Source organism: Phyllostomus discolor, chromosome 7 (assembly GCF_004126475.2).
Source record: "Phyllostomus discolor isolate MPI-MPIP mPhyDis1 chromosome 7, mPhyDis1.pri.v3, whole genome shotgun sequence".
Lineage (NCBI taxonomy): Eukaryota > Metazoa > Chordata > Mammalia > Chiroptera > Phyllostomidae > Phyllostomus > Phyllostomus discolor.
The window spans coordinates 136,440,512-136,455,544 of NC_040909.2; the positions used below are offsets into that span (position 1 = coordinate 136,440,512).

The 15,033-nt window shown below is 59.8% G+C and overlaps 1 protein-coding gene across 1 annotated transcript in view; it reads right to left on the reverse strand.

Annotated features, from left to right (window-relative positions):
* FAM135B (family with sequence similarity 135 member B) overlaps positions 1 to 15,033 on the reverse strand; it is a 143,670-nt gene that overhangs the window by 80,984 nt on the left and 47,653 nt on the right. Inside the window, exon 2 of the mRNA XM_028533975.2 lies at positions 6,143 to 6,238. Coding sequence (XP_028389776.1) covers positions 6,143 to 6,219 — 77 coding nt within the window. The 5' untranslated portion in view covers positions 6,220 to 6,238. The remainder of the gene's footprint in view (positions 1 to 6,142; positions 6,239 to 15,033) is intronic.

Consider the following 15,033-nt stretch of genomic DNA (forward strand, 5'->3'; position numbering starts at 1 on the left):
TAGTTCAGATCCGGCACCCTGAGACTTTTGGCTTTTTCCAGAACTCAGATCACCTTTGAAAGGGAAGCGATTTCAGACCATCAGTGAGATTCAGGAAAATACAACGGGGCAGCTGATGGCGGTTGAGAGAACTGTGTGAGGTCCCCCAAGGTGTCTCCTTTGAAGGAGACTGAGGCGTCATTGTCCTGTGTACAGTGTTTCTTGTATCTTGTATCTTTTTCAATAAATGTTTCTATTTTTCATATTACATGGCTGGATACCTTCTGGATAGACCTTGTATTTTACTAAAAGAAGTAAAAAATAAAAAAAGGGATTGTGTGTGACAGAACCAGACGAATCAATTCATTGATCCCTGGCAAGCAAAGATAATTGCATCTCTGAGTCTATTAAGGCCCATCAGGGCTGGTTAGCTCATCTCACAGCGAGCTGGCCGTCCCCGGGCGTCAGGCTGTGAAGGGCAGCGTCGCGGCCTCAACGCAGACAGCCTTTTCTTTCCAGAGCCACCGGACGTACAACTCAGCCGGTCTCCCTCCGGGACAGGAACGGCGGGTGGGTTTGCTCCAAGAGGGTCGCCGTCCTAACATTCCTGTGAGCGTCTGAGCTCTCGTGTCGGATCCGAGGGTCTGGCTACAGGTCCTTCCGGCACACCCGCTCTGCGGACAGGACTGAAGCCACCTGCAAAATCCCCGGCCTCTGGGAAGGGAACCTTGCAACGACACTGTGGAGAAGGCACAGCAGAGAGGCTGAAGATGACTCTGAGCCTCCAACGATGAAAAACTTCGCTCCATGAATTCACTCTCAGTGGGATTGAGAGCCTCGTATAAATTAAGATCAAAGATGAAATTTAAATTCATTTTCAAGGACCTATCTCAGCTCCCTTTCAGCTAACAACATTAGACACGATGGCTCACATTCTCATAAATAGGGATAAACCAGTTACTTATACACTGATGGCTTCCAAATACCCACAGAATGGGCTGTCACTAGTCGCTCACTTAAGGACTGTATTTCCTCATGAGAAAGTTACTGCACATAAAACGACGTCTCCCCCTGCTCTCTGACCCCCAGACCCACGCTGGAAAGCCCACCCGGGGGCTCTGCGGGAGCTCGAGCAGCAGGAGTACATGGCGGGAGCTGAGACCCACTGTCCCATTGCGGGACGGCAGCCGGCATGACCCCGTTGAGAAAGGGCTGGTCTGGGCCATGAACTTCCCTGCAATCACGAGTCTGACAGAGCCAGGCTGGGATGAGTGCTACCTTCCTCCACCTCCCGCCCCCACCCCCCATCTGTGCGCTTCCCCTCACTTCGATCCTCCGGGCGTCACTGAGCCCTTCTGAGCTGCGCCTGTCTTTCCAGGGCTGCTGCATGGCCGGCTCCCACCCATCAGGTGACAAGGGACAAGTGACAGTTCTGACACTGTCTCCTCCCAGGGCAACTTCCCTGACTCTGCCCACAGATTGGATCCTGCATCTGCATCCCCTCCCAGCACCCCAAACCCGTCTTTGTTACGGAACGCACTGCCCATCACGGGCCCTTTCTGTGGAGTGTCTGCCTTCTCACTGGCGGGTAAACGCTGGAAGGGCAGGCTGCCTTGCCTCGTCCCGGCTCGAGAGCCGACTATAATGACACATGTCGGTGTCCATAGCACCAGGTGTGTGAGCGGATGACAGAACCAAACATAAGGTGTGCCCCAGGAAGAGGGAGGGGATTCCTAAAAACTGGCTGAACACAGTCAGTAAGAGCCGTGTGCAGGATGGTTGGGGGAGGGCTTCAGCGAGGAGCCAGACTTTGTGCAGGGCACAGTTTTTGTGGCAGACATTAGGAGGAAGAGGAACAAGGGTCTGAGCACAGACAGCAAGGTGGAAGAAGGTCAAGGTCGAGCCGCTCAGGCTGTGAGCACGGGCTGAGGAGTGAGAGCGGGAGTGACCATTTAGACAGCAGCTACCTGACGCCAGGCACCACGCCAGCTGTTCTGCCTGTGCTAATTAATGCAGTTAGCACGGCGACCCCCTGGGGCAGACTCTGCCATCGCCACTTGATGGGCGATAACGTGGTGGCTCCGAACGTCTTAAAGAGATGTCCTCCCATCCTCAGCGCTTGTAAGTAGTGGATCCTGGCTTCAAAGTCAGGTCTGAGCCCCAAGCCAGGGTCCCCAAGGCCCCCTGGGCCCTGCCTGTTGCCGGGGTGAGCGTGGCTGCGAAGCACAGGGGCGACAATTCACGATGCTGGTGGGCTGGTTCGAAGAGGTGCTTTTCCTCTGAGGATCCGCCTGGGTCAACACAGACTTTGGGTAAATGCGGGTTGGCTGTTTGCTCCCAGCAAACATCAGCGAGAGGTGGCACACGATCTGGGACCGGACGGACCACCCACAGGTAAACATAAATGTGCCACAAGCAAGCGGCTCCCGGATCGGGGTGATTCTCATGCAAAATTCTGAGTTCGGTGTCCATGTGGCTCCAACACAGCATCTCACAACAAATCCCGGGGAGGAATCTACTCGGCCGGATGGGGAGACAATGAGCTGAGGTGCCTGGGCCATCCTTGACCTCCGTTCAAGGGGACATTTGTCATCAACTGGAGAAGCCAAGTGACACTTGGATGACCACGGTCAAAGCCAGTGTGAGGAAGGGTGCTCTCCTTCTTTTGCAAGCCCCAACTCTGGTTTCTATCACCCAAGGATCCCACGGAACCCGTATTTAATCGTACATCCCCGTGACCCCCAAATGGAACGGCTTCCCCAGTCCCCACCTTCCTTCTGTGTAATGCCGTCAGCAGACCACCCGCTGCCTTGCACCCAGGCCCCGCCCTGCGCACGGGGCTTGGGCTGCAGCAGTCCCTCCCCCGCGGAGTGCTTACTGGGTAGAGCAATCACGTTTCCCCACAAGCGTGGCTCCAGGGGGACTCAGAGCAGAAAAATCCTTAGCCCTGGAACACCGAGGACTATGCCTGTTGTCAGAAGCTCCCCTCACAGGTATAGATTCTTGACTGGCATCACACCCAGCCTATCCGCAGCTGTCTGCACTAGGACCCAGGGGCCTGGGGACCACCAACCTCACCACCTGATTGCCGAGGGGACCTTCCAAGAGAGAGAGCCTAGAACTCGCTCCGCCCCCTGAGAGGTCCACCTGCCTCCACCCAAATGCTGTCTGGGTCAGTTTAGGAACGTAGGTCCTATGAATCCCACCCTCGAGCACGTGTGATCGTAAGAGTGTGTCCTTATCCACACGGAAATGATGTCCCTAAATGTCCACGCTCCTCGACACCACGGAATGCCGGCATTAAGAACGAGGAGGCACTTGTGAGGGCCCTCCTTGTTCTGTCACACGGACCAGGGGTCGGGCACCAGCTCTCGATGGTCTGCATGTTGACCGGTAAGACCGTTTCTGAGCATGCAGCCCCTCAAAATGTGTACGTATTTGTAAATCGTGCGCATGTGCAATTCTACTCATGCGTACAATGTGCACTATAAACATAGGAAAAGGTCGTTCAAAAGCTAAGAAATGCAACAATCCATGCTTTAAAAAATAATTTTATGTTTAATGGAACACACAATCTTTTTGTTCATACATATACACGTGAGTGATTCAAAGTTCTGGCTGTAATTCTCCCTAACTCACTATTAGAGCTCAGTGGTGAGCATGGCTAATACGATGCCTCCCAAACCACACGGAGCTAGGAAGGTCAGCCGGACGACCTGCTGAGTGAGTCACGATTTCCGTCCTTTCCTTGCAGCCTGCCTTCCCGATGGCACGGGGGTCTGCTCGTGTTTGGGGTGCGTCACTCCGGAACATCTGGGTTTCACACAAGCCTTAGGCAACACCCGGAGCCCCAGTCCACAGGCAGGATGAGGTGTGTTATGAATAATGATGCTCACAAATCTATCTACCAACTTTTTACTAAGTCCAAGTAGCTCAGTCCACTCATTTTTTGATCTGATGAACTCGTCATGCCATCTCTGTGGGTGTCATCGACAGGCTCGGACAAGGGGAGCATGGGTGGGGCTCTGCCATTTCCTGGGGTTTGCCACCACGCTTCCATTATTAACATTACCTTTGATTCACGATGCTTCTCTTACAGGGCTTGTTTCTGAGCCATTTGCTACTCCATGGGGGTCGATGCAGTTAAAACAAGAAAACAATGGGCAGACGTCCGTGACTAGCTGGCCACCAACTGCAATACACTGCAGTGCGAGGGGGGCACAGTCCACTCAGCGGACCTCACTGAGAAGCTGCAGGGCACCTGCTTCTTTTTGACGCTCGAGGGACCGAGTGGAACTCATGACCTTGAGCCGTGTGGACTCGACAAGGCTGCCAGGGGCTGCGATGTGGGGGTCTGGTTGTTCAGGAGGCTTGACTTCTCGCTGAGTTCTGGCTAAGACAATTGCAGATGGACACGCTGTGCACCCCTGGGGAGGGCGCAGTCCACTTCAGGGCCCAGGCTCACGGAACAGGAGCGATACAGGGTCTTGGACGAGGAAGCCCGTGAGAGCCGTGTCCCTGCCACTCTCTGCCCAGGCCCAGGTCACCTGCCTGGCACCATATAGGTGACACCACTTGCTCCTACGGCTGGTGATAAGGCGTCAGGAGACAATGAACAGAGAAGTGTCTAACACTATGACAGACCCATGACATTATCAAAATGCTTCCTGTTTTTAAACAAATGAGGAACCTGGAGAGCAGAGCGGAGGGAGATGACCAAGAAGCAGGAGCCAAGCCAGGACTGAGGGGTCCAGCCCCAAGTCCAGGCCCCTCTCGCCACTCCACCGAGTTCTGGCCGAGAGAGGGGGGCTGGACCAAGGGCGATGGGTGTCCAGAGACGCAGAGCTTTGCCAGGTCAGAGCCCGTCTCCAGAGCCCCGCCCAGAACCCCCCACGTCGCTCCTTCCCCTGGAGCACACAGCTGGCCTCAGACCATTTCCTAGTGACGCAGGTCAGCTGCCCCAAGGACTCCGAGCCACCCAAGTCGGTCTTCCGTACCGAGACACGTGAGAGGCACGTGAAGCTTTCACTTCAGAACACTTTGAGTCCCTTTGAAGCTCAACGTGGCAGACAAACGCACACAGGTTCTTCCTCTTCCATCAAGAGATGGCGACCTTTTCCCGATCTGGAGTCCAGCCTGGCCTTGTCCTGGCTTTGGTCCACAGAAGGCCGTGGAAACAGCGTGATGCTGGCCCTGAGGCCAGACTACAAGGGGCTGTGCACGTTCCCACCTCGCTCTCGGGGCCCAGCTGCAGACCAACGGGCCAGCTGGCTGCACAGTGAGAGCCCGCAGAGGGCAGAACCCCAGCCTCCCGGCTGCCAGCCCCCCACCCTAAGCTCACCCAGCAGAGACCAGCTGAGCCCTGGTCCGGCTCCGCGGAAGGAACCTGCAGGCTGAGCCCAGCTCAGGTCACCTACGCGCATCAGGAGCTAAACCCAAAGTCACCGTGTCGAGTCTCTGAGGTTAGAGTCATTTGTCACGCAGCGAAAACAAACCAACGGGTGCCGACGGCTCTGCTCCCTCACTGCGCACACACCTCACACAGCGTCTGTGAAGGCAGGTTCCCTGGTCCGTACCTGGGGAAGGGCCGCAGTCACGTGAGCACAGAGTCCTGGGCTGCGTTTAGGTGCCATCTGTAACCATTCCGTGTCCTTGTTGCCACTTGCAATGACCCTGAAAGGTAAGCCTACCCTGCGAACCCACTGGGATCCTGCGTGGACCGGCCAAATTCAGAGGACGCCCTCACAAACTGGACACCACTGCCCTTCACAATGTATTTCAAGAGGATGCCGTCAAGTCTCAGTTTCTGAGAGAGCAGCTTATCAGAACCAAACAAGCTTCATCTCCGATGAATTCACTTCCCCCTAACACGGACTGACAGCTTTAGCGGAAAGACCGACCAAGAAGAGAAAAGGCAGGAGAAAGTGCAGGAGGAGAGAAATTAGCATCTCTAGTCTCTCGTATACGGCTTATTTGTAAATGCACTAGAGGTCTGGATTTTCCACTTGGCAGGAAAAATAATGGATGTCCCGTTTCCATGGGTCCCAAAGTTCCCAGGACCTGTCCTCCCTTCTCCACCCCCGCACCTCCGCCCCGCCCCACCCCCCGCCAAGAGGAAACACACACGTACCCCCACAAAACACAAATAGAGGAGCGGACTCACCCTCTCTGAAAGAGGTCCACGTTATAAAACTTGTGGAGCTCTACAGAAAACTCAACCGTTCCTTGTACTTCAGACATGATCTTTTTGGCGCATTACCTGCAAAACAAGAGAGAGAGGACAGCTTGAGCTCACACCCGCCCGGCACAGACAACCCGCGCTTCCAGGACAGCAGACCACGCAGCTGGACGCAGGTGGGCGGGAGCATCTGACGGACGGGGCCGTGACGTGTCTGTCCCTTGGATGTCCTCCCATCCCTCCTTTCACGGAGAAAGGTGCAGGGAGGTGAAGTGACCTGTTCAGCATCACTCAGCTCATGCCTGGGGGCGGGGGCAGGACTGGGATTCCGAGATCCTGGTTCTAAGGCGGGGTTCAGAGGCAGCCCTTCCCCCCACAAGCACCTGCTTCACGGCCAAGAGCCAATGGAGCCCGGCCACTGTGCACCTGGGCGGCCCTGAGCTAGTCACTTCCTCCTCGACTTCCCAGCGTCCTTGTCTGCAACGTGGGGACGGGAAGTAGCACGTGGCTCTAGCCGATGGCATGACCTTGAAACGAACTTGCCACACAGAGCCCTTGGCCCAGTTCCCAACATGCAATAAACACTCAACAAATGGGACATACCAGGAATGACAATTAATAATTGAAAGCACTTTTTATCCTGGTGAAAGTGCTACAGAGCCCATTTTCTTTCTGCCCCCGAGACAGCTCAGGAGCAGACCACCGGACTATGGTTCAGAGCCCCCGCTCCCCGACCGCACGAGGCCGCGCTGGGACTCCCCTGCGCCCCAGCCCTGACGAAGGGCCGTCCGGGGAAAGGCTTCTGAGGACGCAGAGCGCCACCCGCCCCAGCCTCTATAAATCCTGCCGGAGGGAGTTTCAGGCTGATGAGTGGGGACAGGCCTGGCGCCCACAGTGTGCCGAAAACCCACTTCCTTAATGGCTCAGCCGTGGACACGTGCCCTGGGTCCCCTAGCTCACAGGAGCCAGTCAGAGTCCGACCGCCTCTCAACGTCAAGTTCAAGCCATTTCCAGGAAAAGGCAGGTGGAGGGGCCAGTCACTGAAGCCACCTCCAGGCACAAGGCTGCACCCGCCCCGCCCAGAGCAGAGCTGAGCCGGAATCAGCCTCCCTTAGGGCAGGCGGGCCCCTGAGGACTCCTGCTCCCTTACATGCGTCGGGGAGCACGTCCGGCCACGGGGGGGCGCTGTGGAGGTGAGCAGGTAGGTGAGAGGCTTCGGTCACTTCATCACCACTCATCAGAGGTAGCAGTTAGTACTGCCATTTCTGCCTTCGGCTCTGTGGGCACAACTCGGAAGGCCCCCCGTGGGTTCCACACCCGAAGCACTGGGCTTCCCCTTTATTGCTGAGGTCCCCGGCCGGCTGGGCGCCGCGTCCGTTAAGGCTGAATGATGTTTTGCACTTTCCACTGCAACATGTCTAAGATGTTTACTCAGTTGTTTACATTTTCTAAAGCGTTTGAGAACACTTTCGTTGCCTCTGAGGAGATTTGGCAAAAACATCAAGAACCACAGAATATTCTGGAGAAATACCACGATCCCAAACCCGCCGTCAGCTACTGCTCGGCAGCCGACCCCTTTACACACGTGTTTTTCTTTAAAACGTAATCTTCCTTCTCAAACATCAATCTTCCAAGTGTGTGGCCTTTGAAAGGTGGAACGAGAAAAAGCTGCCGTGCCGATCTTCCCACGCGCCAGCCCGCACCTCGCGGAAAGGGCGGGCAGAGTCAGCCGCTCGGAAGACTGTAAGTCACAGAACCACGCGGGGTGCGTGCGCGGGAAGGTTTGGGGTGAACCTGCTCCTGCAAGAGCTGCAGCTCGGAAGGGGCCGGGCTGGGAGGGCGCTCCGCATGGGGCAAGCTCCCCAGCCCCAGACCTCCAGCGGGTCCCAGCGTACTGCTTCCCCCCCCCCCCCCCCCCCCGCCGCACGGAGAGACCTGCAGGAACCCTTTCAGGACGCCCTACAGCGGCCCCCCCCCCCCCCCCCCCCCCCCCACTGTGCCCTCAACTCCAGGCGACCAGTCTGACGAGGCAAGAGACAAGGCACCCCAGTTTTCCTCCTGATGACTGTGGGAGCATCTGCTTCGCGGCCCAAGAAAATGATCTCCTTAGAGACGAAAGCCGGCATTTCTTCATCAGAGAAGGAAGCGGCACCCAAGAGCATGCTGCTTCTGTCTGCTGCAGGACCATCTCGGCGGCACTGGGGCCCACCCCAGGCTCAGCTCTGCGCGGGGCCGTGCGCAGGCCACTCAGCATCTCAGAGCCTCCGTGCTTCCCTCCGGGAAAGGGGCCCACGCCGCCGTCCCTGCAGGGCTTTGCTGAGGCAAACACGGGGTGTCTGCCGGGGCTGCTGGCCGCGTCAGCTCACCGGGGCCCAGCCCACAGGACCACTCCAAGGAAGCCCCAGGGAGAGCCGGCCCCCTGGGCCACACGCTGGGGCCATCGGGTCACACAGATCAGCAGGGAGAGAGCCAGGCCACCGCTGTGGTCCACGGGGACAAAGGCCACGACAGAAGAATGTACAGAGAAGGCAAGGACACCCAGAGGTGATGACGTTGACCCGTGGGACAGCCTGCCCGAGTCTGCCCAGCCTGAGGGACACGGCTCAGCCCATCGGCACCTGAACCACCTCAGGCAAGACCTTAACCTCTTACGCCTCAGTTTCCCCAGATGGACATTGCTATGGAGTCTGGCATATAGTAAGTAGTTAAACGAGTACAAGCTGTCACCATAGAGCGTATAAAACCGGTGTTGTGGGCACGGCAGGAGAGCAGCAACGGCTCACCTAGGCAGGCTGCATGCTTCCCTGGGGCGTCTGCCCGGCAGGGGCCGGAGCGACACCAGCACTTGGGGAGGGGTGGGGTCTCTGACTCTCCTCCGTCCCAGCAACGGCAGCCCCAGCAGCCCGGCCCCTTGACCTTTAAAAGCACTTTCTTTCTGTCCCTGTGGAAACCACCTACGTGGGAGCACTGATGGGTTTATTCCGCACGGGAAGGCGATGGTAACAGAAGCAACCACACTGTACCAGGGGGTCCTGCTTTCCTCGGGGTCTGTGCCCCTCACAGGCAGCACCCTAAGAAGTGGGTGTGACGGCAGGCAAGGTCCCACGGCCTGGGCAAAGCCAGCGAGTGCAGCTCGGGCAGAGGCCCTGAAGCCCACGAGACAGAAACCACCGCCTGGCTCTTAAAGGGCAGGAAGGCGGTGCTGTCCCTCCGTCCTGCCTGAAGGGGATCAGCGGGGGTGGGGGGGGCCCCCCCCGCCTCTGGGCAGGGTGCCGGGACTGACAGCACCGCCCGTGCAGCAGCGGGACGCTCTGTTTGCCCTTCCCGAAGCCGCGGCGTAAACAGGGAGGAGGTGAGACCGAGCGCCAGGCTGCCACGGAGCGCGTCAAGGCTGGCATTTCCCACGCGCTGTCTGTCGGTGCCCCGGCCACGGCACTTTCCACTGTGATTTTGCACGCCTCTGTCATTAGCTTCCCAAGTGTGACCGTGACTCAGCCTGCGTCTGCGGTCCCCGAGGACCCGCCCACGAGGTCGCCAAGGCTCCACTGCCAGCTCGCTCCCCGGACGTGGGCGCCCAACACCCAGCACCCCTCGCAGCCAGAGCAGAGAGCCACGTAGGGACACCACAGGGAGGCCTGCACTCGGATCTGAGCCGGCGTTTTCTGGGGCTTCCGGGGGGCTGACAGGGAGGCAGGCACCCCCCTGCCTGCCCCGAGCTTCGGGTGGGGTGCAGAGACAGCTGAACACGCAGCAAAGCCCCGGTTCTATTCTGGTCCGGCGGGCCAGCTCCTTACCACGAGCCGCTGTCCCGCAGGTAGGCGCGGCCCAGGGCAGGGGGACGCTCCCCGGCCGCACGGACCCAGCTCCAAGCTCAAGGGCAGCCCAGGGCGGTGGTGGGCGGGACTGAAGACTCACCCACCCCCCGAATGGAAACAGCTCTCAGGCTGCCTGTCACACATGTACATGAGGTTCGGAGTTTAAGCATCCCCTTGAAATAAAGTCCGGCCTTCCCTGTCTCTGCCGCCATTCCTGCAAACTGTTCCTTCCTCTTCTGGTCCCCGGCCCAGGGCCCCCCCTCCCAGCCAAACCCGGCCCCCCCCCCCCCCCCGCGACTTGTGCCTGGAGTCTCTTCAGGGAGCCCCCTCAGCCTCGGCCTCGGCCAGAAGACTGGGCAGCACATTGCCGAGTGTGAGGACTTCGGCTGATGAGAGCTCACGCTGCAGTGGGAACGAAGCGGGGGCGGGGGGGGGGGGTGCCTGTCCCAGCAGCAGCCCAGTCCACCCTGTCCCCCTCCTCACCTTCTCCTTCTGAGCCACATGGGGCCAGAACAGTGCTGTGGAGGACCTGAGTTTGAACCCCGCCGTTTCTGGCTTTGTGGCCTGGGGCAAGTCATTAACATCTCCCCAGCTCCTAGGTACAGTGGGTGGGGGGAGGCGGGGAGGCGGGGGGTGGGTGACATCAGCTCAGCACAGCCCTGGCACCAGCAGGGGACAGTGTGAGGGGGTGGGTCTCTCTTCCCCAGGCCGACCTTCCTGCCCTCTCTGCACCCTTCCTGTCCCCTGGGAAGGAGCTGGAAACGGCCTCCCAGTCTCTGCTCAGAGGAACCTCTCGGTCAAGTTGTCTGGGAATCACCCGAGAAACAAGGTCCCCTGCCACTCGCTGTCCCCCTGGGCACGGGCTCTCACTCCACCCACAGCAGCCCTGTGGGGGTCGGCATTCCTGTGTTACCCACAGGATCACTGAGGCTCAGACTGGCCACAGGGCCCCGCACCCCAGCGCCACTGGCCGGGGGAGACGGGTCCCAACCCAGGTGTGTGCACCTGAGAACAGCAGCAGGGGAGTCAGGCCGCCAGCTGCGCCCACACAGGGAGTCGGTGCTTCAGACAAACCCCTGGAAGACGGGGAGGGACGTCGTGACAGGCACAGTTGGGGCACACTATTTAGCAGGGGACGACTGGGTCACTTGCGTGCCTTCTCAAGACCTTCACTGTGCCCCACGTCTCGGCCCGTCTCCCCACCACCACCCTGTGAAACCACCCCCACACCCCAGCATGGCGCTGCCGACACCTGGAGTGGACACCGAGCCACTCGGTGCCACCTGCTCCCACCGGGAAAGCCTGTCCCGAATCCCTAGGGCTCATCACCGAATGAGACTGCAGTTGCATTAATTGTATCTAAATGCCTCCACCTACACCGCAGACCCGCCTGCACAGCCCTGCCGGGACCTCCCTCCCTCTGCTCTCCGGCCCCGCCCCGGTCCCTGGGTCCTCGGAGGGGTCCCCTGCAGAGCCGCCAGCCCCCAGATCAACGGAGCCCGGCAGGCAGACGCCCGCCCTGCTGGCTTGGCCTGGAAGGCCTTTAGTGTGCACCGCAGGTGGGCCCCACCCTGAGCCAGACACACAGCTTGGGAAAGCCAAGGAGCGCCAGGGGGTGGCGGACACAGAGACGCCTGGGTCTGCCTCCAGGCTCCACCCCTCACCACCTGGAGGCCCTCCCCAGCCTCTCCTGGGTCCGGCCTCTCCGCTTCGGGCCCACGGGGTTCCAGAGTCTGGACGGGAGGGGTGTGAGGTGGACTCCCATCCCCCTGGGCCCCGGCTGCGTCTCCCCGGAGGCGGGCGGGTGTCTGTCCTGGAGGCAGCAAACATCTGTCGAGCACATCTCATGCCCCAGACGGCGTCCGGGGCTCGGGGCACTGCAACGAGAGAGAGCCCTGCTGACCTCTGGGCACTGGGGGCAGCAAGCCGGAAAGTCCTGGACTCCTAGAGGCCGGGATGTTGACTCTCTACTGCTGGGCAAAGGATTTGGGCAGATTATTCAAGTGTGCCGTGTCTCGTGTTCTTTGTCTACAACATGAGAACAACAGTGTAATCACCACGCATCTGTGATGATCACAATAACACACGCACGTCCCCACCACAGCCTGGCTCACAGCCTGAGCCCCTAGTCGATGCTCTCCTACGGGCGCCCTGCACAAGGGGCCCAGGGCTGCAGTGTCGGCTGCCCTGGCGTGAGCTCAGTCTCCTGGGCGTGGGCCTCACTGTACCCATCTGCTCAGCGGGAGGAGGGCAGCTCCGCTTCCCGGAAACACTGCGGGCTTCAGGGACAGTCAGGACCCACTGGCCGTGTGGCCCGGGCTACAGGCTCTCTGGTGGCCCCTTTCCCTGCTGTCTCCCCCAAGGGACCACACACCCCGTGCACGCCCCTGACCTTGCGTCTATCGGGGAGGCGCAGTGGCCAGCACGCAGTCCCAAAGACGTCAGTCAGTAAAGGAAGGAAGGGAGGGAGTGCGAAGACAGACAGACGCTCCCCAGCTGTGCGGTGAAGACCACATAAAACAGCTTAAGCCCCTCCTTGGTGATGCGCAGGCTCGCTGAGCCCCCAGGACCTGGGGACAGAGCAGGGGGGTGAGGAGGGTCTGCAGGACAAGCAGGGTCTCGGGGTCCTACCTCCCCAGCACCCACCCCGGCCCCATGCACTGGAAGTGAAGGCCCGATGAATATGGTCTGTGGGCGAGTTCGTTCATCTAGTCACACCTCACAGCTACTTGGGTGCAACCACTGTTACGGGTGCAGAAAGCTCACCCAGAGCTGCAGGGACACCGACCCTGCTGGCCCTGCCTCCCAAGGCCAGTTGCCCCGTCACCCTGCCCCTGGCTCCGTCCCCCAGGCAGCACCTGCTTCCGCTGCAAAGGGCACGCACGCCCCTCACTTGTCGTGGAACACACGTGGCTCACTCAGTCAAGAAACCAAGGAGACAAACTGTACACGTGCAAGAAGTGGTTTCCTGGGCTGACGTGTCCCAGGCCCCAGCTAACCTTGGCCTGAGCCGCGGTGTGTGGTCCCCCACCCTGTCTGGGAAGCAGAGTGGTGGGGTCACCCACCTGACCAGGCGGCCAGCCCCATCCTGAGCTGCCCATGAGCTCAATGAGCAGCTTCCATGCACGCAGGTCCCACAGGCACTTGCGGCCACACAGGGGCCTGGCTCTGGGACAGAGGAAATGGTTCCTAAAGCTCCGGAGCCAAAGGCCAGCACGCCAGAGCCTCACGCACAGCAGGGACAGGTCTCAGAAGCACACCCACGAAAGAAGCCAGACACTAAAGGCCACGCATTGTATGAGTCCAGTCTTATGACGTGTCCAGAGCAGGGAAATGCATAGAGATGGCGTGTGTGGCTTCCAGGGGCCGTGGGAGAGGTGTCAGTGGGCGACGGCTACCTGGTCATGGGGTGTCCCTCAGGAGCGATGACCACGTTGGGGACAAGACAGAGGTGACAGCTGCACCACACGGTGATGTGCTAAAGGTCACCGAACCCTACACGTCAAATTGCAAATCTCACATTGCGTGAACTTCACCTTGATTGCAGGTAGGCAACCCCCAATATCACACCTGTGTTTACAAAGGGACCCTCACATCCGACAGCCCAGTCAAGACACACGAAACCATTCCACACGAGAACCCGTACGGCCTGATTGTGTGTCTCCGCTCTGACCTCAAGGCTGCCTGCCCCCTGCCTTGGGTTCCAGTTCCTGGTCTAAACTCCACTGTCATCCGGGAGTGACCTCAGACCTCCGGTCCCTGGAGACCCTTCCTCTGAAGAACGCACTCCCTGGGGTCTCCCGGCCTCGAGAACAAGGTGCTGCTGCCACCCCTTGCGAGTCACCGCCCTGCTGGGCCCCGGAGGAAGGCTGACGGCCCCCTCCCCCCAGGCACCACAGCTGAGCTCGGAGCCTGGGGCAGCATGCCCCGCCTCCCCCGTCCCTGCCTGGCCCTGGCCTGGGAGCTGGGCTCGCCCAGACATGGACCCCAGCCTGCTCCTCTGCCTCAGCTCAGGCTGTACTGACTCAGAGGGGGCCCGGGTTCTGCGGCTCAGCGCCCCCAGGGCTCTGTGAGGGTTGGTGTGCGGCTCCGTCCCTCCTGTACCACAGTGACGTGCAGCTAAGTGGCACCTGCGGGGGCTGAGTGGGGTCAAGGTACAGATCGGCCCAGTCCCCTCGGGGGCTCCTGGGGTCCGCACAGATGGAAGGGCGCCGGGAGGGAGGAGGCACCCATTGCATTTTCAAGGGTATGAGGGTGCATCTCCAACCAGAAGGATCCTGCTAAAAATAGCAGTTCCCCTCTGGATGATTTCACATGAAATCTGCTCACTTTCCATGTCAGAACCTCACTACCTGCCTTCCCCACCCCTGCAGGCCTCGGGGGGGACCTGGAGCAGAGGTCTCCACGCTGCCTGGAAGGCTGAGCCGTGGGTGTCCATAGAAACCAGCCCAGTTCAGAGACGCCCATGGGCGGCTTCCGCTCACCCACGCACCTGCAGCCCCCACGCCAGGGCGCGGAGTGATGGGGGCGTGCTCTGGGGAATAACGCTGCGGCAGCCCCTAGAGGCTCCCGGGGGGGGGGGGGGGCAGAGAGAGGGCGGTGCAGGGAGCGGGGGCTGGGGGGAACGTTCCCCCAAAGCAGAGGTCTTCCATTCATTTGACGGCAGCGGGCTGATGTCATGGTTTTATTCGTGCAGTTTAAAGGTGCCGGGGCAGCCCCGGAACATACTGTGTGCCGCCGGAGAGGGCGGGGGTCAGGCCCCAAGAGGAAGGAGGGAAACGCCTTGTCTTTCGTGTGGACTCGGTCCCCGCCCAGCCTGGCCCTGCCCCAGCCTCTGCGTCCCTCACACAGAGCCTGGTCAATCTCGGGCAGGCCCGTGCTCCGAGGCTGGCCGGGGAGGGGCACACGGCTCGTGACTGGGACTTGAACCCGGGCCTCCGAGCCTCTGAAACAGCTCGTTCCACCCCGAAGTCTTGCTGGGGAGCTTGAGTCTCAGCCCCTCGTTAATAAAGGAAGAACAGGAGTAGAAGAGTGGTTTTTTCAAAGCACCAGTTTAGGGCT